This window comes from Oncorhynchus keta, chromosome 32 (assembly GCF_023373465.1).
Source record: "Oncorhynchus keta strain PuntledgeMale-10-30-2019 chromosome 32, Oket_V2, whole genome shotgun sequence".
NCBI lineage: Eukaryota > Metazoa > Chordata > Actinopteri > Salmoniformes > Salmonidae > Oncorhynchus > Oncorhynchus keta.
In genome coordinates this window covers 32,449,368-32,470,624 of record NC_068452.1, presented here as the reverse complement: position 1 = coordinate 32,470,624, position 21,257 = coordinate 32,449,368, and the positions used below count along the sequence as shown (strand labels likewise).

Sequence of the window (21,257 nt, the reverse complement as noted above, 5' to 3'; positions counted from 1 at the left end):
TACTGTATATCTCAGTGGTGCACTAGAAGAAGTTGTGAAACCCAAAGATCATTAAATGTGTGCAACCGGGAAATGCTTCCCGAGAGTTGCATCAGCTTTCCATATGCACACCAGAGAGGAAAATGTGAAGCAAGATGTTTTACTCAGCTGTAAAAAAAATTTGAGGATCTGGGGACCCATGCCAAATCTTTTCATTCTCCTGGGGGGGGGGAATGTGTTGTCGTGCCCTCATGACAACTGTTTTGGTGTGTTTGAACAATGATAGTTTGTTAGTGATGTGGACACCATGGAACTTGAAACTCTTGACCCGCTTCACTTCAGTCCTGTCGATATTAATGGGGGCCTGTTCGGCCCTCCTTTTCCTCATTGGCTAGAATGGTCCCACCTGATCTCGCCTCCTCCCGGCTATCTTCCATCTTTGAGGACATACATTTCTATTTTTAGAGCTGCCACTTGACTATCTTGTTAATATAATAGACAATCTTTGTGGACACGGTATTGGACAATGCAAGTGTGCTGAATGCTGATGGACAACATTGGCATGTAAAGAAAACGACAGGGTTCAACATAGTATTATTATAAAAATGTATACAATATTACAGAAGAAATTATGCATTATATAACAAATACACATCCAAATGATGGTTACGTTGTAGTATTTAAATGCCCATCCCACCGAAAGCACGACGTCCAATCAAATAACAAGATTGCTACAACTCCCCGTTCGTAGACCAATCGTGGCCATCTCCACTCTTGGTCGTTTGAACTTGATTAACCTCGTTTATTCGAACCCATCTAATCGTGTCTGTTTTGTCCAATCAGATGGCAGAGATTCGTCACGCCTATGTCATCTTCAACAATACACTGCTGTGCTGAATATTATCATCTTCCATTATAATTTGCTGTATATTTTATTAACAATGAATCCAGTATTCATACCAGCATGTCTTCAGATGACGTCTTTATTATTTCGTGTTAAGGTAAAATAGCCTACTTGAAATTCAATGGAATTTGCAAACCTATTCTTGCACAATTTACAAATTAAATATATAAGAAATATATATCAGATACGAATTTGGACATGGTTGGTGTTTTATTATTTTAATCTCAAGAACATTGTTGTCATTATGCCAAGGTCCAATACGGAACGCACTGTTTATAGAATTTGCTCCCACACGGACACATATACCATTCATTAGCTACGTAGCGGCGATGGCAGCTCTGAGGACGGTGAGTCCAAAGATCACTCTCTTATATCTCGATCGTCTCTGTAAATAGTTAACAATGCGGGGCTAATGTGTTGAACAAGTAAGAGTTAATGGACCTCTACTATTTACTTGTTTAACTGATGTGCTACTCGTCCCGCGCTGCTTTATCTTCAGTCTATTTTTTTTTTATTTTTTTTTATTTCACCTTTATTTAACCAGGTAGGCTAGTTGAGAACAAGTTCTCATTTGCAACTGCGACCTGGCCAAGATAAAGCATAGCAGTGTGAACAGACAACACAGAGTTACTATCAGCTACACAGGCGCAGCTACTGCTTTTGGTGACGTTATTCGTGTTGGCAGTGTGGACATAAAGCGTGCAGTCACATATGAATAGGCCTAGGGGTGTCTTTGCGCCAGCATTCGGAGCGGGGGTGATAAATAAATGTGTGGTGTAAACATCTTTAAACAGATTTTCATTGTTATGCAAAATAACAATGCAGTAATGAATATTTAGGGTGGATTACATTATTCCGAATCTTTAGCCAGTCAGAATCTACAGATGTAAGCTTTAAAATGTGAAGGGTGTTTTTTTTACGATAAAAGCGAAATCTCAATGCATGGAAATACAGTGTCAAATTACGTTTCATTGTAAAATGGCATGCCTGCTATGAGGTGTTGGCTATGTCTCCAACACACAGACACACACTCTCTCTCTCTCTCTCGCTCTCTCTCCGCATACCTTCACAAGACAGGCCAAAACATACAGTACCAGTCAAAAGTTTGGACACCTACTCATTCAAAGGTTTTAATTTATTTTTACTATTGTAGATTGTCTACATTGTAGGTTACTAGTGAAGACGTCAACTATGAAATAACACATGTTATGGAATCATGTCGTAACCTAAAAAGTGTTAAACAGATCAAAATATATTTGAGATTTTTCAAAGTAGCCTCCCTTTGCCATGATGACAGCTTTGCAAATTCTTGGCATTCTCTCAACCAGCTTCATGAGGTAGTTACCTGGAATGCATTTCAACTAACAGATGTGCCTTGTTAAAAGTGAATTTGTGGAATTTCTTTCCTTAATGTGTTTGAGCCAATCAGTTGTTGTGACAAGGTAGGGGTGGTATACATAAGATAGCCCTATTTAGTAAAAGACAAAGTCCATATTATGGCAAGAACAGCTCAAATAAGAAAAGAGAAACAACAGTCCATTACTTTAGGACATAAAGATCAGTCAATGCGGAAAATGTAAAGAACTTTGAAAGTTTCTTCAAGTGCAGTCGCAAAAACCATCAAGCGCTATGATGAAACTGGTTCTCATGAGGACCGCCACAGGAAAGAAAGACCCAGCGTTACCTCTGCTGCAGAGGATAAGTTCATTAGAGTTAACTGCACCTCCGATTGCAGCCCAAATAGATGCTTCAGAGTTCAAGTAACAGACACATCTCAACATAAACTGTTCAGGGGAGACTGTGAATCAGGCCTTCATGGTGGAATTGCTGCAATGGTTTGTTTCCAACCACTGTGTATTTGTGAGACGCAGAGTAGGTGAATGGATGATCTCTGCGTGTGTGGTTCCCACTGTGAAGCATGTAGGGGTTGTGATGGTGTGGGGGTGCTTTGCTGGTGACACTGTCTGTGATTTATTTAGAATTCAAGGCACACTTACAACCAGCATGGCTACCACAGCATTATGCAGCGATACGCCATCCCATCTGGTTTGGGCTTAGTCCCACTATAATTTGTTTTTCAACAGGACAATAACCCAAAACAAACCTCCAGGTTGTGTAAGGACTTCCAATTAATCCCAAAGTTGTATGATGGGGTTGAGTTCAGGGCTCTGTGCAGGCCAGTCAAGTTCTTCCACACCCATCTCAACAAACCAGTTCTGTATGGATCACATTTTGTCATGCTGAAACAGGAAAAGGCCTTCCCCAAACTGTTGCCACAAAGTTGGAAGCACATAATCATCTACAATGTCATTGTAGGCTGTAGCATTAAGATTTCCCTTCACTGGAACTAAGGGGCCTAGCCCGAACCATGAAAAACAGCCCCAGACCATTATTCCTCCTCCGCCGAACTTTACAGTTGTTACTATGTATTGGGGCAGGTAGCGCTCTCCTGGTATTGGCCAAACGCAGATTTGTCGTCGGACTGCCAGATAGTGAAGCGTGATTCATCACACCAGAGAACGCGTTTCCACTGCTCCAGAGTCCAATGGCGGCGAGCTTTACACCACTCCAGCCGACGCTTGGCATTGCGCATGGCGATTTTAGGCTTGTGTGCGGCTGCTCGGCCATGGAAACCCATTTCATGAAGCTCCCGACGAACAGTTCTTGTGCTGTCGTTGCTTCCATTGGCAGATTGGAACTCGGTAGTGAGTTTTGCAATTGAGGACAGACGATTTTTACGCTCTTCAGCACTCGGCGGTCCCGTTCTGTGAGCTTGTGTGGTCTACCACTTCGCAGCTGAGACGTTGTTGCTCTTAGATGTTTCTACTTCACAAAAAGAGCACTTACAGTTGACCGGGGAAGCTCTAGCAGGGCAGGAAGTTGACTAACTGACTTGTTGGGAAGGGTGCATCCTATGACGGAGCCACTGAAAGTCACTGAAAGTCACTGAGTCCTTCAGTAAGGCCATTCCACTACCAATGTTTGTCTATGGAGGTTGCATGGCTGTGTGCTCGATTTTATACACGTGTCAGCAACGGGTGTGGCTGAAATGGCCAAATCCACTAGTTTTGAAGGGGTGTCCACATACCTTTTTGTGTGTGTGTGTGTGTATATATATATATATATATATATATATATATTTATTATTAGTGTATTTACAGCCTGCTTTGCTCCAGCTGTCCCTTACACAGACACAGTGCAGGTAATGAACACATATATATATATATAAATATAAATGTCACGCCAGACACGTGGTGCTTTACTGGTTTACATCTATCTAGAAGAGGGACAACATTGTAACCTTGGTTGAGAAGGCAAGTTTCCAATGTGGGAGTAGATTGTATTACAAGGTTCTTAGTAGGTTATTTGTCATAATGTGAATTCTGATAGCCTATGTTCTTTTAACTTTACCGGGATTATTAAATGTAATGTTTTCTCTTGTTTATTAGGCACTTCATGGACGGTTCATTCAAGCCATCCCCTACTCTATGGGGTTGTTGCGGTTTGCCAGCTCATTCAAGGTAATATATAAAGGAGAAGTAATGACCAGACACCTGAGACAGTTTCCGGAGTCATTGTATTAATCTATTGTCATCACAACCCCCAAAACAGGAGGTTTTTAGGAGCTTGGCATGACTCTGAGGCACGGCTGTTTATTAACAGAGGCCGGCTGAAGCTTCTTTACAGGTAGAAGGGTCATTTGGCACGTGTTCAGTAGCCTACCAGTCAGCCCGGGGGTCTATTGATCAAACGTTTTCTTAGTCCACCACGTGACTCTGTACCCTTTCTTCCCTTCTCTCACTTCCTTGTGCTTTGATTATTTAATTCAGTTTAATTGAAGTGCTTAATTGGCTCCCAAGCCACCATTAATTTCCGCTCCAAGCAAGCCCTTTCATTACAATAAAGACAATCATTGTGTTCGGCCCTCGCTCTGTTCCTTTCCCCTCCTCGTCTGTCTGTCTGTCTCTTCTGCTCTGCCCGCTTCCTCTCTCAGGCCGCAGACCTCACTATCGAGCGCAACACTGCGGGGAAGCCCAAGCCAGACCCCGCCTCCCTGGTGTTTGGCAAGCAGTTTTCAGACCACATGCTGACCATCTATTGGTCAGAGAAAGAGGGCTGGAAGGTTCCCCAGATCAAGCCCTTTCAGAACCTGTCGCTGCACCCTGCCACCTCTGCCCTGCACTACTCCATAGAGGTGAGAGAAGGAGCCATAGTGCAGACATAGGAGACATTAGGCTATGTTAGCCTCGTAAAACCAGACAGACGTCGCAATAGTTCATATTCTGTTTCATAAAGGAAATGTGAGCGCAGTGGTCAATTTGCCTGACGAGGCGAGCACTGTCTTACTGAGACCTCGGTCCTTGATACAAGTCACCTAGCTTATTCTTTCAGAGATGGTTCATTCTGCCAGATGTATGAGCAGTATGTCTGTCTCTCAGCTGTTTGAGGGCATGAAGGCGTTCAGAGGGGTGGACAACCACATCCGTCTGTTCAGACCCAACCTGAACATGGAGAGGATGCACCGCACTGCTGACCGCAGCTGTCTCCCTGTGAGTCTCTCTCAGACCTGGTCCTGAAGAACTCGGTTCTGCTTTTCCACTCAATTGAAGTGAACCAAGTAGTTACAGGTCCTCTGTCCCTCCCATCTCTGTGTAGTTGTTTGATAAGGTGGAGCTGTTGGAGTGCATCAGGAAGCTGGTGGAGGTGGACCAGGACTGGGTCCCCTACTCCCTAGACGCCAGCCTCTACATCAGACCCACCTACATTGGGATTGAGGTGAGCACTGCTCCCCCTCTCACAGACACAGGAGACCGTCTCCATGGTTTCACATTTCACATTGGGGGTGGGGGCAGGTAGCCTAGTGGTTAGTGTTGGGCCAGTAACTGAAAGGTTGCTAGATCAAATCCCTGAGCTGACAAGGTAAAAATCTATCGTTCTGCCCCTGAACAAGGCAGTTAACCCACTGTTCCTTGGCCATCATTGTAAATAAGAACTGGTTCTTAACTGACTTGCCTAGTTAAAGAAAAATAATGATCATATCTATTTTTTAACCATCTACACTTAGCCCTAGGTAGTGACATAGCGCTGTCACTGTTTCCTCCAGTAACACCCCTCTCCTTCCTCCCCTCTCCCCCTCCTGGCCTTAGCCTTCCCTGGGTGTGTCGAGGGCCAGCCAAGCCCTACTATTTTGCATCATGGGTCCTGTAGGGCCCTACTTTACCACAGGGGCCTTCAGCCCAGTCTCTCTGCTGGCAGACCCAAGCTATGTCAGGGCCTGGAGAGGGGGGGTCGGAGCCTACAAGATGGGGGGGTGAGTATCACACTAACACACACACTTCCAAGTAGAAGTGACTCAACAATTTGCGACAGCAACAATGGGTTGCTTTGTTGCATTGGAATTTCTGAAAAAGGAGTGGTTTCTTAATAGCTTATTAGCTATATAACAACTCTTGTATAACGTCATGGAATTATGAAGATATGGTCTGACTCTGGGCCCCCAAGTTTACTTCTGAATAGAGACAGTTTGAGGCTTATAATGTAATTGTTTAGCTATTTTAACCATGCACATTCCTCTAGACAACATGTTGGCTGCATGTTAGCTGAACATGAACTTAATGTCCTGTCTGTCCTCTGGTAGCCATGTTGTTTGACCTCTCTCACAAGGTCAGCCCCCCCAGCAGGAGGAGCTGTTTATGAGGGTTGTGTGTTTCCAAGGGAGCTGCCTTCTGAAATGAAATATTCCATCACCCCTCCTCTCTCCCATGTCTGTTCCTCCCTTTCACTCTCATACTTTCTGTCTCTCTCCCCTCTCTGTCAGTAACTATGGGCCTACTATAGCAGTGCAGAATGAGGCTATAAAGCAGGGCTGTCAGCAGGTCCTGTGGCTGTATGGAGAGCAGGAGGAGATCACAGAGGTCGGCACCATGAACCTCTTCATCTACTGGACGAATGAGGGAGGAGGTCTGTTTCACTGTCTATGGTCTGTACGGCGCCTTCAGAATGTATTCACAACCCTTGACTTTTTCCAAATGTTGTTACAACCTGAATTTAAAATGGATTAAATTTAGATTTTATCACTGGCCTACACACAATAGGCCAGTGATAATGTCAAATTAAAATCCGAAATGTCTTGAGTCAATAAGTATTCAATCCCTGGCAAGCCTAAATAAGTTCAAGTCACATATGTTGCATGGACTCACTCTGTGTGCAATAATAGTAATCAACATGATTTATTAATGATTACCTCATCTCTGTACACCACACATACAATTATCTGTAAGGTCCTTCAGTTGAGCAGTGAATTTCAAACACAGAATCAACCACAAAGACCAGGAAGGTTTTCCAATGCCTCACAAAGAAGGGCACCTATTGGTAGATGTGTAAAAAAAAAAAAAAAAAAAGAAAAAAAGCAGACACTGAATATCCCTTTGCGCATGGTAAAGTTAGTAATTACACTTTGGATGGTGTATCAATACACCCAGTCAAACAATGATGCAGGCATCCTTTCTAACTCAGTTGCCGGAGAGGAAGGAAACCGCTTCGGGATTTCAACACAAGGCCAATGGTGACTTTTAAACAGTTAGAGTTTAATGACTGTAATTAGGAGACCACTGAGGATGAATCTACAACTATGTAGTTCCTCCACAATACTAACCTAAATGACAGAGTGGGGAAAAAGGAAGGCTGTACGAATAAAAATATTCTAAAACATTCATCCTGTTTGCAACACGGCACTTAAGTAATACAGCAAAATATGTGTCAAAGCAATTAACTTTTTGTTGTCCTGAATACAAAGTGTTGTGTTTAGGGCAAATACAACACATCACTGAGTACAACTCCATATTTTTAAGCATAGTGATGGCTGTATCATGTTATGGGTATGCTTGTAATTGTTAAGGACTGGGGAGGTTTTCAGGATGAAAAATAAATGGAGCTAAGCACAGGTAAAATCCTAGAGGAAAACCTGGTTGTCTGCTTTCCACCAGACACTGGGAGATGAATTCGCCTTACAGCGGGACAATAACCTACAGCACAAGGCCAACTCTACCTAAAAATAAGACTCAATGTTTCTGAGTAGCAGAGTTACAGTTTTGACTTACATCTACTTGAAAATCTATGGCAGGGCCTGAAGGTGGTTGTCTAGCAATGATCAATAACAAATTCTTCAAGCTCTGTCAAATTGTGAAAATAATAATGGGCAAATGTTGCACAATCCAGGTGGGGAAAGCTCATGGAGATTTAAAGACTCACAGCTGTAATAACTGCCGAAGGTGCTTCGATAAAATGTTGGCTCGGGTATGTACACGTAAATTAGATTTCTGTATTTAATTTTCAATAAATGTGCAAAAATGTGCTTTTCGCTTTATTGTGGGGTATTGTGTATAGATTGAGAGATAAAAAAAAAAAATATTTAATCAATTTTGAATTCAGGCTGTAACACACAAATGCAGACTAGGTGAAGGGGTATGAATACTTTCTGAAGGTACCGTATGTCTGTTTGACTGTCTCTAGTCTGTATGTCTGTGTTTGTTTACTTAGTGTCTGCCTAGACTGTCAAAATAGGCTGTCAGTGCTTCCCCCTGTTGGATGTTAATGTTTCTGTTCAACTTGAAATGGTGAATTCTGTTCAACTCCAAACAACGGTGTACAGCTTATGCATGTGAGTAAGAGTGCCTGTTTGTATGCAGAGAGAGAATTGCTGACTCCTCCTCTAGATGGCATCATTCTCCCAGGAGTCACCAGACAGTCTCTGCTAGACCTGGCCAGAGAATGGGTAAGTAGTGAGGAAGAGGGAGGTTATAATGGGAAAAGATCAAAGTTATTTGAGAACAGAGAGGATATAAGACCAGTGTAATCCATTGACATAGGAGACAGAAGATGGTTAGCATAATTATTTTATTGGAATTCTAGTGATGCACAGTCATACGGACTTGTTTTGTTTCCTTCAGGGAGAGTTCAAAGTGACAGAGCGCACCATGGGCATGAAGGAGCTGCTCGGTGCTCTGGACTCAGGCAGGATTACGGAGGTGTTTGGTGCCGGGACGGCCTGTGTGGTCTGTCCCGTCGGCAGCCTGCTCTACAAAGGGAAGGTAACCACAAGCCTTGGTGTATTTACATTTTTCTGAAACCCTTTTGTTTTGCCCTCAAACAAAATGCTCCAGATTATATTCTCTCTCCCCTCCCTCAGACCTACCAAATTCCTACAATGCAGAATGGTCCAGACTTGGCCAAGCGATTCCACAAAGAGCTGACAGACATGCAGGTAAGCAGGTCTGCCCTAATGCTTGCTTTGACCCTTTAAACAGAGTACTTCCCTTCGATATTAATTAGAACTAAATACATTTTGCTCTAAGCAACAAAATAAAGATGATGCTCTTTTTTTGTTTCCACTCTTCACTTCTGTCGCCATCCACTCCTCAGTATGGCCGGAAACAGAGTGAATGGGCACCACTGGTCGTTTAATTGGCAGTTTGCACATGCCAATCATATCGCGACCAGTCCCCCGCTCCATCTTCAAGACCAGCATCTTCAGCACAACCCATAATGCACTCCTTCTGATAGGCTGGCAGACCGGCAGAGATGAACAGGTCACGTCTGTTACTCTTGGTGTTTCTGCGGGGACTTTTAAAGGGATAGGGTTAGTCTGTCATTCAAATGTTGCAACTTGCATGGAATACCGACAGTAATCCTGTGAAACGGCTGCAGCTTCGGTTCAACCAACCTAGTCTAGTCTGTATTAGGAACAGAGTCGGTCTTCTTCCTATTCAGTCCTTTATCATACTGTAGCAGAGGTTACAGAAGAAATCGTCCTCCAAGCTTTTTAATAAACACTACCTGAGATGGTCTATAGGGTTGTCCATGCTATTGAACACAAACTGATGTATTGTTGTAATAGTTTAAATATGCAATACGCACAACTATTGTAGGGGATTACTGGTAAGTTATTGGTCATTTGCAATATGGGAATAACTTTTTACAGGTACATAATAGGAACAATTGAGTCTGTTAGACATTATCACTGGCTGACATCATAAGGAATGTGTTGACTGTACTATTATTGTTAAGTGACTGTAGGAACGGATCAGATCAAAACCACGTCACAGGATTTGTTACTTTCTAAATGTCACTCTATAACCTGAGGAAGTAGAATATGATTTAAAATACTTTTTGTTGTTGTAGAACCTATGTATATCAGGAATACAAATGGTTATTTATACATAGCATATTGACACCAGAGGTGCTTTTCAACAATCTCCTAGAAATGAGTTTACACTGACCTTAGTTTGATTTAAGTCAAGTGTGTGACTGAGCAGAAGAAAGTCAGTCAAGTGATCGCGTGTCTTTCTGGATTGGAAAGATTCCACTAAGAAAGTGATGTTGAAAAGATTGAGATTAAAATGGAGAGGTCCAAGTGAACTCAAGCATACACAAAGAGGTTAGCTATAGCTACATGATATACTTAAGCAATAAGGCCCAAGGTATATGGCCAATATACCATGGCTAAAGGCTGTTCATATGCGCATCGCGGAGTGCCTGGACTCAACCCTAAGCCGTGGTATAATGGCCATATACCACAAACCCGAGGTGCCTTATTGCTATTATAAACTGGTTACCAACTTAATTAGAGCAGTAAAAATACATGTTTTGTCATATGCGTGGTATACGGTCTGATAAACCACGGCTGTCAGCCAACCAGTTTATAATGTAGACTTCAGAGTACGAGAGAGACCACGTTCAATAGATGCTATACTGTCTGACTTCTGCACTAGGTTGTGTGTAATCATTATGTAAACTTAAGGTTAACAATGAGTAGTTATTTTTTTGTCTGTTGTTTTTCTTGTCAATTGGAACAACCGTCTTCCCAATTATTAACTGTATATCCAGGTTTATGTCCTCACCCTGCTGCTTTCCTTTCTATTAATGTATTTGCCTCTTTCATATCGCTTGGTTTTCTCCATTCCTCCCTAAGTGCCTGACCGGGTGTGTGGACTGTCGTTGTCCTGTGGATCTAACTTGTTTGTAGTTGTTGCACTAGGCTATCCAGCTGGATCTTTGTGTTTTTGTTGTGGGACATTGTTACTAGATTTTTACAATAAACTCCATCTGTGTTCCATTGTCTGACTGGATGTGGTTTTGCTAAACTATTTGTACTGCTTTGATGCTCATGCACTTTACTCGATTAAAACTTAAATCTCACATTGTCAGTGTAGTCCCTTCTCAGTAATAATGAACGAACCACACACACCATCGTAATGTCTGACTTGGTCCATTGGACAGACTTTATTACAATCACTGATTCTACCGTACAGGATTGCTCATTCAATACTAAGAATGACAGAAAACAATAGAATACCATGATTATAGAACACTAAATATTGACACCTTTAGAGAGCTGTAGAATACACATTCCTTCTAAATGTTAACTTAAAGAAATCTAAATTAGTCTTGTCAAGCATAATTTACATTTCTTTGGCAACTTTTGTTCTGAATATTTTTTCTTCACTAAAAACATTTCACCCAAAATGATCTGCATATACATAATCAGAAATTCTATATAAATAGATTATTCTACCAAATTGTGTTTTGAAACAGGAAAAGAGAACCTCAGACAACAGCTTTGGCACAGTGCCAACCCCTAAGATTAGCATTTGATTGAAGGATGAGATCATATCTCTATCAGAACATGCTGATAGCAGGCCAGGATTAGATCCCCAGGCTGGATTTAACTGATCCTGTACTGAGATGAGCAGCAATAGAAAGGTGTCTGTTGAGCTCACTGGGGAGGGCTATTAGTGCCTGGCCCTCTCACTGGCTCTGGTCTTCAGTGGGACAGTCCTCCTCAAACAGGGCCAGGGTGTGCTGCCCCAGGGGGTTGTAGAGGAAGGCGTCCACCTCTCCCCCACCGTTACTGGTTTTCATGAAGTGCATCTCCAGCAGGTCCTGCAGGTTCTCCTGCTCCATGACGGCAGGGATGCCAGTCAGCAGCACAGTACGCCCACACGCTGACAGCCGTGTCTGGTAGAGGGGTCAGATTGGAGGATATTGCTTTACTGCAGACAGCTTCTAGACATGAATGTTTAGACTAGCTTGTCTGTAAGTCCCAAACAATGAGTTGAGCACCTATTATCTTGTGTATAGGGCCTTGAGTTTCCTAATTGAATAACAATCCCATTGTAGTTGTAACTTGTAACCAACTTTTAATGGGCGCACAACCACAGGCTGATACTGTGTATGGTTTATAACATTACTCTCAGAATTGATTTCACTAGGCATAAAGGTATTTCTGCTGATAGTGTAGTTGGTCTATGATAAATTGCTTATTTTATAGTCTGGTTGTCATGGAGTTAAAGGGATAAACTCATGGCCATGAACATGAAATCTGCTTACCTGGAAACTTGTGATCTCTCCGTTCAGAAATGGAGTCACCTTCACACTGTGCTTCCTCCCTTTTTCAAACTCCACATCGTGGTACAGCTTGCCAGTCAGGCCTTTGGCAACTGTGGTAAACAATGCACAGTACGCTCAGATAATCAAAAGTTGTACATTTCTCATTATATAAAGTCAGAAAGAATGGACAGAAATAACAGTATGATGAAAATTCATTTGTCTGAGCTTTTTCCCTTTATGAAGAAAAATATATTTTCTGACAGGAACTTGACTTGCGTACTATTGTTTTCTATAAAAGTGATGACCACGTTGCCAGAATCATGCAGCATGTCAGACTCTTCCACCTCCCCCCCTCCATTCTTGCTCTTGGCAAAGTGGATCTCCAGTTTGTCGAGCAAGCGGTCCTCCCCGACCTTCTTGGGCAGTTTGGAAACCAGGATACAGCGGGAACATACCTCGGTCTCTATCTGAGAGACAGGTGCACACACAGACACTGGTTCACACAAAGGAATGCAATGACATACATACCAATGAAATAAACTAACTGGATGTAAATCCAAGTTATTCTGCACATGACACTCTTTATAACAGAGCCACAGTTGTTCAGGCCCTTGTATTGCACTGATTACATCATCTTCCTGACACCTAAACACTAGTGAATGGAGATGGGTCTCTGTGGTTGTACCTCTACTTGACAGGGCACCAGCAGCTGTACGAGCTTGGCCTCCACAGTGATGGCACAATCCCCACCCAGCTCCACCTTATGCTCCCTCAGGCTCAGGATCTTCTGGGCCACTGTGGAGGAAAGGCGGTATAATAACCACAGAAATAAAATAGGTGCTAGACAGAGTAAAGGTTTCAGTCTTACCTTCCTCATCCTCAAAAGTGATCAGTGCAGTGCCCTCCTCCATTGGATACACTATATGTGGCTTCACATCAAAATTGAGTGTGTTTGCGCCATCACCCGTTTCTCCAGTGAACACAACCTTCTTTTCAGGCACTGCAGCAGTAGACACCTAAAAACCAAGAGAGACCATCTTCAATAGTCAACTAAATCTCAAAACACCTACTACAGTACACAGCCACACTAAGACTAATAATACAGCTCCTGAGTTTTGGGGTGTGGCCCTACATCAGGTGGTGGGTGCTCTCCTCCTCAAGCTGCAGTTCTTCCTCTGCTCTCTGGATCTCCCTCTTCAGTCTGCTCTCCTCATCATGCAGGGCAGCTATCTTCTTCTGCAGAGAAACATTACTCCTATCAGTCATTCAGGCAGAATCCAAAACCTCTATCAAGACCTCTCTCAACCCCGCAAAAAGCCACTAAGTATAGGAAAAGCGAAATATAGTGATATCCTAAGACAAATGTTAATCCTAGTGTTGATCTTCGGTTTAGTGGTTTGCGAGAGGTTGTCATACCCTTTCAGAGTCTTACATCCCTGGCTTGGTTGTTGTCATCCTCCTCAGTTTGACTACGCGCTGTCTGAACTGTTTAGCAAGGTCCTCCTGGTCATCCCTGGCTCTGGACAGGTCCTGCTGCTCCTTCAGCAACTGATTGTGTTGAACCTGAGAACACAGATTCTATGAGGCCCTTGATCCATAGGCTACACTCACAAACCAAGGAGATTAAATATGCATGAATTATTATACATTAGACAAAGCCTCTCTTTCTCTAACTCTCTCTATATATCTATATATACACACACAGTGGCTTGCGAAAGTATTCACCCCCTTGGCATTTTTTCTATTTTGTTGCATTACAACCTGGAATTAAAATAGATTTTCTGGGGGGTTTGTATCATTTGATTTACACAACATGCCTACCACTTTGAAAACAAACAAGAAATAAGACAAAAAAAATAGAAAACTTGAGCGTGCATAACTATTCACCCCCCCAAAGTCAATACTTTGTAGAGACACCTTTTGCAGCAATTACAGCTGCAAGTCTCTTGGGGTATGTCTCTATAAGCTTGGCACATCTAGCCACTGGGATTTTTGCCCATTCTTCAAGGTAAAACTGCTCCAGCTCCTTCAAGTTGGATGGGTTCCGCTGGTGTACAGCAATCTGTACAGCAAGTCATACCACAGATTCTCAGTTGGATTGAGGTCTGGGCTTTGACTAGGCCATTCCAAGGCATTTAAATGTTTCCCCTTAAACCTCTCAAGTGTTGCTTTAGCAGTATGCTAGGGTCCTGCTGGAAGGTGAACCTCCATCTCGGTCTCAAATCTCTGGAAGACTGAAACAGGTTTCCCTCAAGAATATCCCTGTATTTAGCGCCATCCATCATTCCTTCAATTCTGACCCGCTTCCCAGTCCCTGCCGATGAAAGACATCCCCACAGCATGATGCTGCCACCACCATGCTTCACTGTGGGTGTGGTGTACTCGAGGTGATGAGAGGTGTTGGGTTTGCGCCAGATTTAGTTTTCCTTGATGGCTAAAAAATGACATTTTAGTCTCATCTGACCAGAGTACCTTCTTCCATATTTTGGGGAGTCTCCCACATGCCGTTCGGCGAACACCAAGCGTGTTTGCTTATTTTTTTCTTCAAGCAATGGATTTTTTCCGTAAAGCCCAGCTCTGTTGAGTGTACGGCTTAAAGTGGTCCTATGGACAGATACTCCAATTTCCACTGTGGAGCTTTGCAGCTCCTTCAGGGTTATCTTTGGTCTCTTTGTTGCCTCTCTGCTTAATGCCTGTGAGTTTTGGTGGGCGGCCCTCTCTTGGCAGGTTTTTCGGGTGCCATATTCTTTACATTTTTAAATAATGGATTTAATGGTGCTCCGTGGGATGTTCAAAATGTCTGATACTTTTTTATAACCCAACCCTGATCTGTGCTTCTCCACATCTTTGTCCCTGAACTGTTTGGAGAGCTCCTTGGTCTCCATGGTGCCACTTTCTTGGCAGTGTTGCAGCCTTTCAGAACAGTTATATATATATATATATATATATATATATATATATATATATATATATACACACACACACACACACTTAGATCGCACACAGGTGGACTTTATTTAATTAATTATGTGGCTTCTGAAGGTAATTGGTTACACCAGATCTTATTTAGGGGCTTCTTAGCAAAGGGGGTGAATACATATACACGATCCACCTTTCCATTTGTATGGTTCTTTTTTCCATTTCACTTCACCATTTTGGACTATTTTGTGTATGTCCATTACATGAAATCCAAATAAAAAAAACATTTTTTACAGGTTGTATTGCAACAAAATAGGAAAAATGCTAAGGGGATGAATACTTTTGCAAGGCACTGTATATATATATATATATATTTTCTTTTTTCTTTTTATTTTTTTAATTTATTTTTTTAACATTTATTTTGCAATTCAAACTTTGTCACATGCACCGAATACAACAGATGTAGGTAGACCTTACCGTGAAATGCTTACTTAACCAACAAAGAGAAAGAGTTCAGAAAATATTTACCAATTATAAAAAGTAACAATAAAATAACAATAAGGAGGCATTATACAGGGGGTACCGGGTCAATGTGCAGGTGTACAGGTTAGTCAAGGAAATGTGTACATGTAGGTAGGGGTAAAGTGACTATGCATAGATAAACAGCGAGTAGCAGCTGTGTAAAAACAAACTTAAATAGTCCTGGTGGCCATTTCATTGTCTTCTGGCTTGGGGGTAGAAGCAGTTAAGGAGCCTTTTGGTCCTAGACTTGGCGCTCGGGTACTGCTTGCCATGCGGTAGCAGAAAGAACAGTCTATGACTTGTGTGACTGGAGTCAGACAAGTTTTGGGGCTTTCCCAATCAATATCCTTTCTTTGGTCAAATATACCTTGCATTTGCTGATAGCATGTAGGATTCCATCCAAGGTGTTTTGTGATCCCTGGGTGTCTGTCATTAAGGAGAAATCCTGAAAAACAATTCCATTCAATTCCATTAGGTCAGCCGCCTGTTTATACAAATGATAGGACTCACTGAAGATGGGGTCCCCCTTACCTCATCACACATGACTGTCGGAGAAATTGACGCTAATCTGTAAAGAGTATAAAATGCCGTGGAAAATGTGTTAATAATGAAAAAGAGCTGTGATAGATCAATTAGTGGAAGAATATCAGAATTGGGCTGGCTGTCTAAACGTAGCCAACGTCTCCACTGACGAGTGTAGGCTACACTTCATAAAATGAAGTAGTTTGAAACGATCTAGTTTAAAGCTTTAGGTATTCATATAGTTAGTTACACATTCCTTTTTGATTCGGCCCAACTATCAACGCGTCCAAGTACCATTGACCGTTCATTTTAAATCTTTAATTTAAAAAAAGTATGACTCTTAACACATATCCAATCCATTTTAAATTAAAATGAGTTTAAAATAATTTATTTACGATTTTAGAGAAAACAAAGCTGAGTAAACCACTTACCGTAGTTAGCTGTTGTGTAATGGTACGTATTTTTCTTTCAGTTTCAGTTTCTTCAATCTGACACGGCAGATTTCGACAAGAGGTAGGCGCTTGGGTAGCCCTTACGCGCACTCATTAAATCCTTGATTATGCTCCAGCACAGCACTCAATACATCATATTTTACTGAATATATATATATATAAAAAAAAGAAACGTCCTCACTGTCAACTGCGTTTATTTTCAGCAAACCTAACATGTGTAAATATGTGTATGAATATACATTTACATTTAAGTCATTTAGCAGACGCTCTTATCCAGAGCGACTTACAAATTGGTGCATTCACCTTATGACATCCAGTGGAACAGCCACTTTACAATAGTGCATCTAAATTTGTTAAGGGGGGGGGGGGGTGAGAAGGATTACTTTATCCTATCCTAGGTATTCCAAGATTCAACAACGGAGACATAAACTGAACAAGTTCCACCCATGTGACTAACAGAAATGGAATAATGTGTCCCTGAACAAGGGGGGGTCAAATTAAAAGTAACAGTCAGTATCTGGTGTGGCCACCAGCTGCATTAAGTACTGCAGTGCATCTCCTCCTCACGGACTGTACCAGATTTGCCAGTTCTTGCTGTGAGATGTTACCCCACTCTTCCACCAAGGCACCTGCAAGTTCCAGGACATTTCTGGGGGGAATGGCCCTGGCCCTCACATCCAACAGGTCCCAGACGTGCTCAATGGGATTGAGATCCGGGCTCTTCGCTGGCCATGGCAGAACATTGACATTCCTGTCTTGCAGGAAATCATGCACAGAACGAGCAGTATGGCTGGTGGCATTGTCACGCTGGAGGGTCATGTCAGAATGAGCCTGCAGGAAGGGTACCACATGAGGAGGATGTCGTCCCTGTTACGCACAGCCCATGACGGACCCTCCACATCGATCCAATGCCAGAGTACAGGCCTCAGTGTAACACTCATTCGTTCGAAGATAAACGCGAATCTGACCATCACACAAAACTGTGACGCGTCAGTGTAGAGCACTTTTTACCAGTCCTCTCTGGTCCAGCGATGGTGGGTTTGCGCGCATAGGCGACGTTGTTGCCGGTGATGTCTGGTGAGGACCTGCCTTACAACAGGCCTACAAACCCTCAGTCCAGCCTCTCTCAGCCTATTGCGGACAGTCTGAGCACTGATGGAGAGATTGTGCGTTCCTGGTGTAACTCGGGCAGTTGACATCCTGTACCTGTCCCGCAGGTGTGATGTTCAGATGTACCGATCCTGTGCAGGTGTTGTTGCACGTTCTGTCACTGCGAGGACGATAAGCTCTCAGTCCTGTCTCCCTGTAGCTCTGTCTTAGGCATCTCACAATACTACGGACATTGCAATTTATTGCCCTGGCCACATCTGCAGTCCTCATGCCTACTTGCAGCATGCCTAAACCAAATTCACAGATGAGCAGGGACCACAGGCATCTTTCTTTGTGTTTCAGTCAGTAGAAAGGCCTCTTTAGTGTCCTAACGACCATTCCACAGGTACATGTTCATTGTTTATGGTTCATTGAACAAGCATGGGAAAGTGTTTAAACCCGTTACAATGATCTGTGAAGTTATATGGATTTTTATAAATTGTATCCCTTGAAAGACAGAGTCCTGAATATAAAATGACCTTTAATAGATTTCTCAGGTGTGCTAGTGGCTGGAAAACATGCACCCAGTAGCTTGGTGACCACTGTGCCATACTGATACCATTAGACCAATATGATAGTGTGAAAATGGATTTGAGCAAAATGTAAAAGGACAAGCTTGTACTTTCCAGCGTTTCCACTTGTCAATGCCATGTTCACACAAGTCTGGTTGGGCCAATAAGTTAATTAATGACATTATCATTAACAAGCAGCTTTTGTAAACACCCTTCTACTGCTTTTTATGAGGCAATAAGCAGCTGTATTGCTTAATTCCCAACACTTGTCAATAAAACCACAAATGAAAACACCAGTCAAGATTTTTTTATACATTTATTAGTGAAACCAATGAACACCTAGAATCTAAGCTTCTGGAAGAACCATTTGTTCTTCCCTGTCTTGTATCTGTGGATAGAAAAAAAAATCATTTTAGAAAAGGTTTACAATGGAGACGAAAAAGCCTGCTATTTTATTATCCTATAGTAGTTAAGCTACTTGTATCATGTGTCAGATATTATCAGGACAAAGAACCTGTGCATTTCTCACAAGTTCTGGTTCCTGGTGTGGGAAAAGACTCACCTCTCCTCAAACTTAATCTTGGCCTCCCGTCTGGCTTTGCGTTTCAGGGCAGGGTCTCTGAAGACATCCTTGTTGACGACAGTTTTGTCCAGGGGAATGTCCACAGAGTATCTGAGCACAAGGAAAAACACAGCAAGAGACTTAGTAAGACACCTATGTCAAATTCCTATAAAAAAGGACAAACGCGAGTGAATAACACTTCTCCATCAACTACTCTGAACATTCCAAGAATCAAGAATGAAAATCGAACCATCTATCAAGATTACTAATGCATGCAGAGATGAAATGTGTTGAGAAGCCAGACTTCACTAGCGTGCTGACCCAAACCATACTTGGGTCAGCTCAGTACAACATGGCTTAGGAGTGTGAAATGGTAGTTCACCACAAACAGAAAAGGGTCCATTCTGTACACCATCTATACATTCCTTGACGTTGCATCCTACTTAATAGAACCCTGTCAGTTTGGCCACTGCTAGAATTCCATAAAAATGTAGACATGGATGCAATACTGCTAGTCACCTACAGTGTAGTCTCACATGTCAGCATGTCACCTAAACAAACCATTACTCCCATGTCCACCTGGCACTGACCTGGTTGGCATGAGGTGATTGTAGTTGTACACCTTTACGAAGGCCTTGATCTTGGACCTCTTGGCAACCTTCTTCTTGCCCATGGTTGTGGTCACTTTGCGGGGGTAGCGGTCAATGCCCGAGACAAGTGCGTGGCTATAAGGGCGGTCTGAGGTGCCATCATCAATGTTCTGTAGGAAGAGAATCCATATATAGTTAGCTGTTCAGTTACCAGTGTTTATGGACCACATTTCAAGAGGATTATCCAAGCAAACAGTAACTAATCAAACTGGGAGTGAAATATGCACATTTAGCAATAGCTCAGGAGCAAACTTACCTTGACTATAACAGCTTTACGACCAGCGTAGCGCCCAGCAAGGACCATCACCACCTTCCCAGGTTTCATGAACTTGCCCATCTCTGGGTGACAGAGGAGTTATAAAAAAGAAAAGCACTATTACTAACACAAGACGCCATGGAATGGTCAATGTGGGACAATATTCACTGCTTCTAGATATCAGTAGTATCTTTGTTATCTAGGGAGTACCGGTATGCTATTACCTAAACTAGCTACGTCAGCTTGGACGTCAGATGACCAATGACTGAACGCGATTGCAGGAGCAACAACGACGTAAATTAGCAAAGTCATGTAATGAAAAACAGTATTTGATGAAAAGTTAAATTACATGTCTTAACCAACGTTCTTTTGCGGTTTTTCAGCAGAGTAAATTTTGACTCGTTCTATTGCCCAGCCCAGCTAGACAGCCATCGCTGTTTATTTACCTAGCTAGCTTATTAACATTACCATTCAGGTGAGATGTTGCATACATTCATACATTTAAATAGGCAACCGAACACTATTAACCGAGCACATTGTGGTTATCCGATTATATAAATTACATAACCGAAGTGGTTGGTTTTGAATCGACATGAACCCTCATCAAGCAAGCTGCCATGTTGAAACGCTAGCTATATGGATAGCGGACACTATATAAAAGTACATCTTTTTCCAATATAAATGTCAAATTTAGGGAAATTATCCCTAAACCCGGATCTTAAACGTATACTTTAGGGTAAAAAAACAATTAAAAGAATGTAAACGTCAGGATTTATCAAGATGGTTGAAGATTATTGCGTTGAGAAATTCACTCACTGGTGCTATTCTGTGGCCACCGCTAGCAGGAAAGGAAGTTGAGAAGATTTTCGTGACCTTTCACATCAAATCAATGATGCGTCATTTCCGCCGAGCGGAACACCTCTTTGCTCAGAACTGGTAAAGGGGGCATGAAAACCTTTACAGGTCTCAATTTTAGGAAGATGGTTGTGAAAGCTACATTTGCCACATTAAGAATTATGTCCCTGTAATTGAGGATGATTTCCACTCAGTTTGCGGTTCACCTGTGTCAACTGAAGAACCTGGCCCGGATGGCCTGTCAGTTGAATTCTATAGACAGTTTTGGGACTTACAACACGACACGATTTTCAATATGTTTCAAGATTGCGTTAAAAATGGGGAAATGGTCTCCACTATGAAACAGGGCCTTATTTCATTGATTCCGAAGCCCGATAAAGACCCTTCTCTCATAGACAATTGGAGACCAATTACTTTTTTAAATGTTGATTATAAATTGATTGCTCTGGTTTATGCCAAAAGATTAAAGAAAGGAATAGATACCATTATAAATGAGACTCAAACAGGGTTTATGAAGGGCCTTCACATAAACTCTAATATTCGTTTAGTCTTGGACCTTATAGATTATTCAGATGCAATTGACTCAG

The 21,257-nt window shown here is 42.2% G+C and overlaps 2 protein-coding genes and 1 pseudogene across 4 annotated transcripts; 1 reads left to right on the top strand and 2 right to left on the bottom strand.

Moving 5' to 3' along the window:
- The first annotated feature begins 848 nt into the window (after window positions 1–848).
- LOC118365657 (branched-chain-amino-acid aminotransferase, cytosolic) lies at window positions 849–10,997 on the top strand. 3 transcript variants are annotated; one of them, XM_052491425.1, is made up of 11 exons: window positions 849–980; window positions 4,333–4,404; window positions 4,878–5,078; window positions 5,323–5,433; window positions 5,540–5,659; window positions 6,031–6,194; window positions 6,702–6,844; window positions 8,572–8,657; window positions 8,833–8,973; window positions 9,072–9,146; window positions 9,305–10,997. In XM_052491425.1, the coding sequence occupies exons 1-11, from the start codon at window positions 921–923 to the stop codon at window positions 9,344–9,346; spliced, it is 1,215 nt and encodes a 404-aa protein (XP_052347385.1). In that variant the 5' UTR covers window positions 849–920; the 3' UTR covers window positions 9,347–10,997. The 3 variants fall into 3 exon arrangements, with proteins under 3 accessions (XP_052347385.1, XP_052347387.1, XP_052347386.1); XM_052491427.1 differs by having other exon boundaries at window positions 853–980; window positions 4,496–5,078; XM_052491426.1 differs by lacking the exon at window positions 849–980 and adding an exon at window positions 1,136–1,230.
- A 137-nt stretch (window positions 10,998–11,134) lies between these two features.
- LOC118365658 (interferon-induced 35 kDa protein homolog) lies at window positions 11,135–16,711 on the bottom strand (annotated as a pseudogene).
- Window positions 16,712–18,644: 1,933 nt separating this feature from the next.
- LOC118365656 (60S ribosomal protein L27) lies at window positions 18,645–20,712 on the bottom strand. Its single transcript, XM_035748021.2, has 5 exons — window positions 20,632–20,712; window positions 19,816–19,898; window positions 19,500–19,669; window positions 18,910–19,020; window positions 18,645–18,735 (listed from the first exon to the last, which is right to left on the bottom strand). Exons 2-5 carry the CDS (start codon window positions 19,894–19,896, stop codon window positions 18,687–18,689), a joined length of 411 nt encoding a protein of 136 aa, XP_035603914.1. The 5' UTR covers window positions 19,897–19,898; window positions 20,632–20,712; the 3' UTR covers window positions 18,645–18,686.
- Window positions 20,713–21,257: the final 545 nt, after the last annotated feature.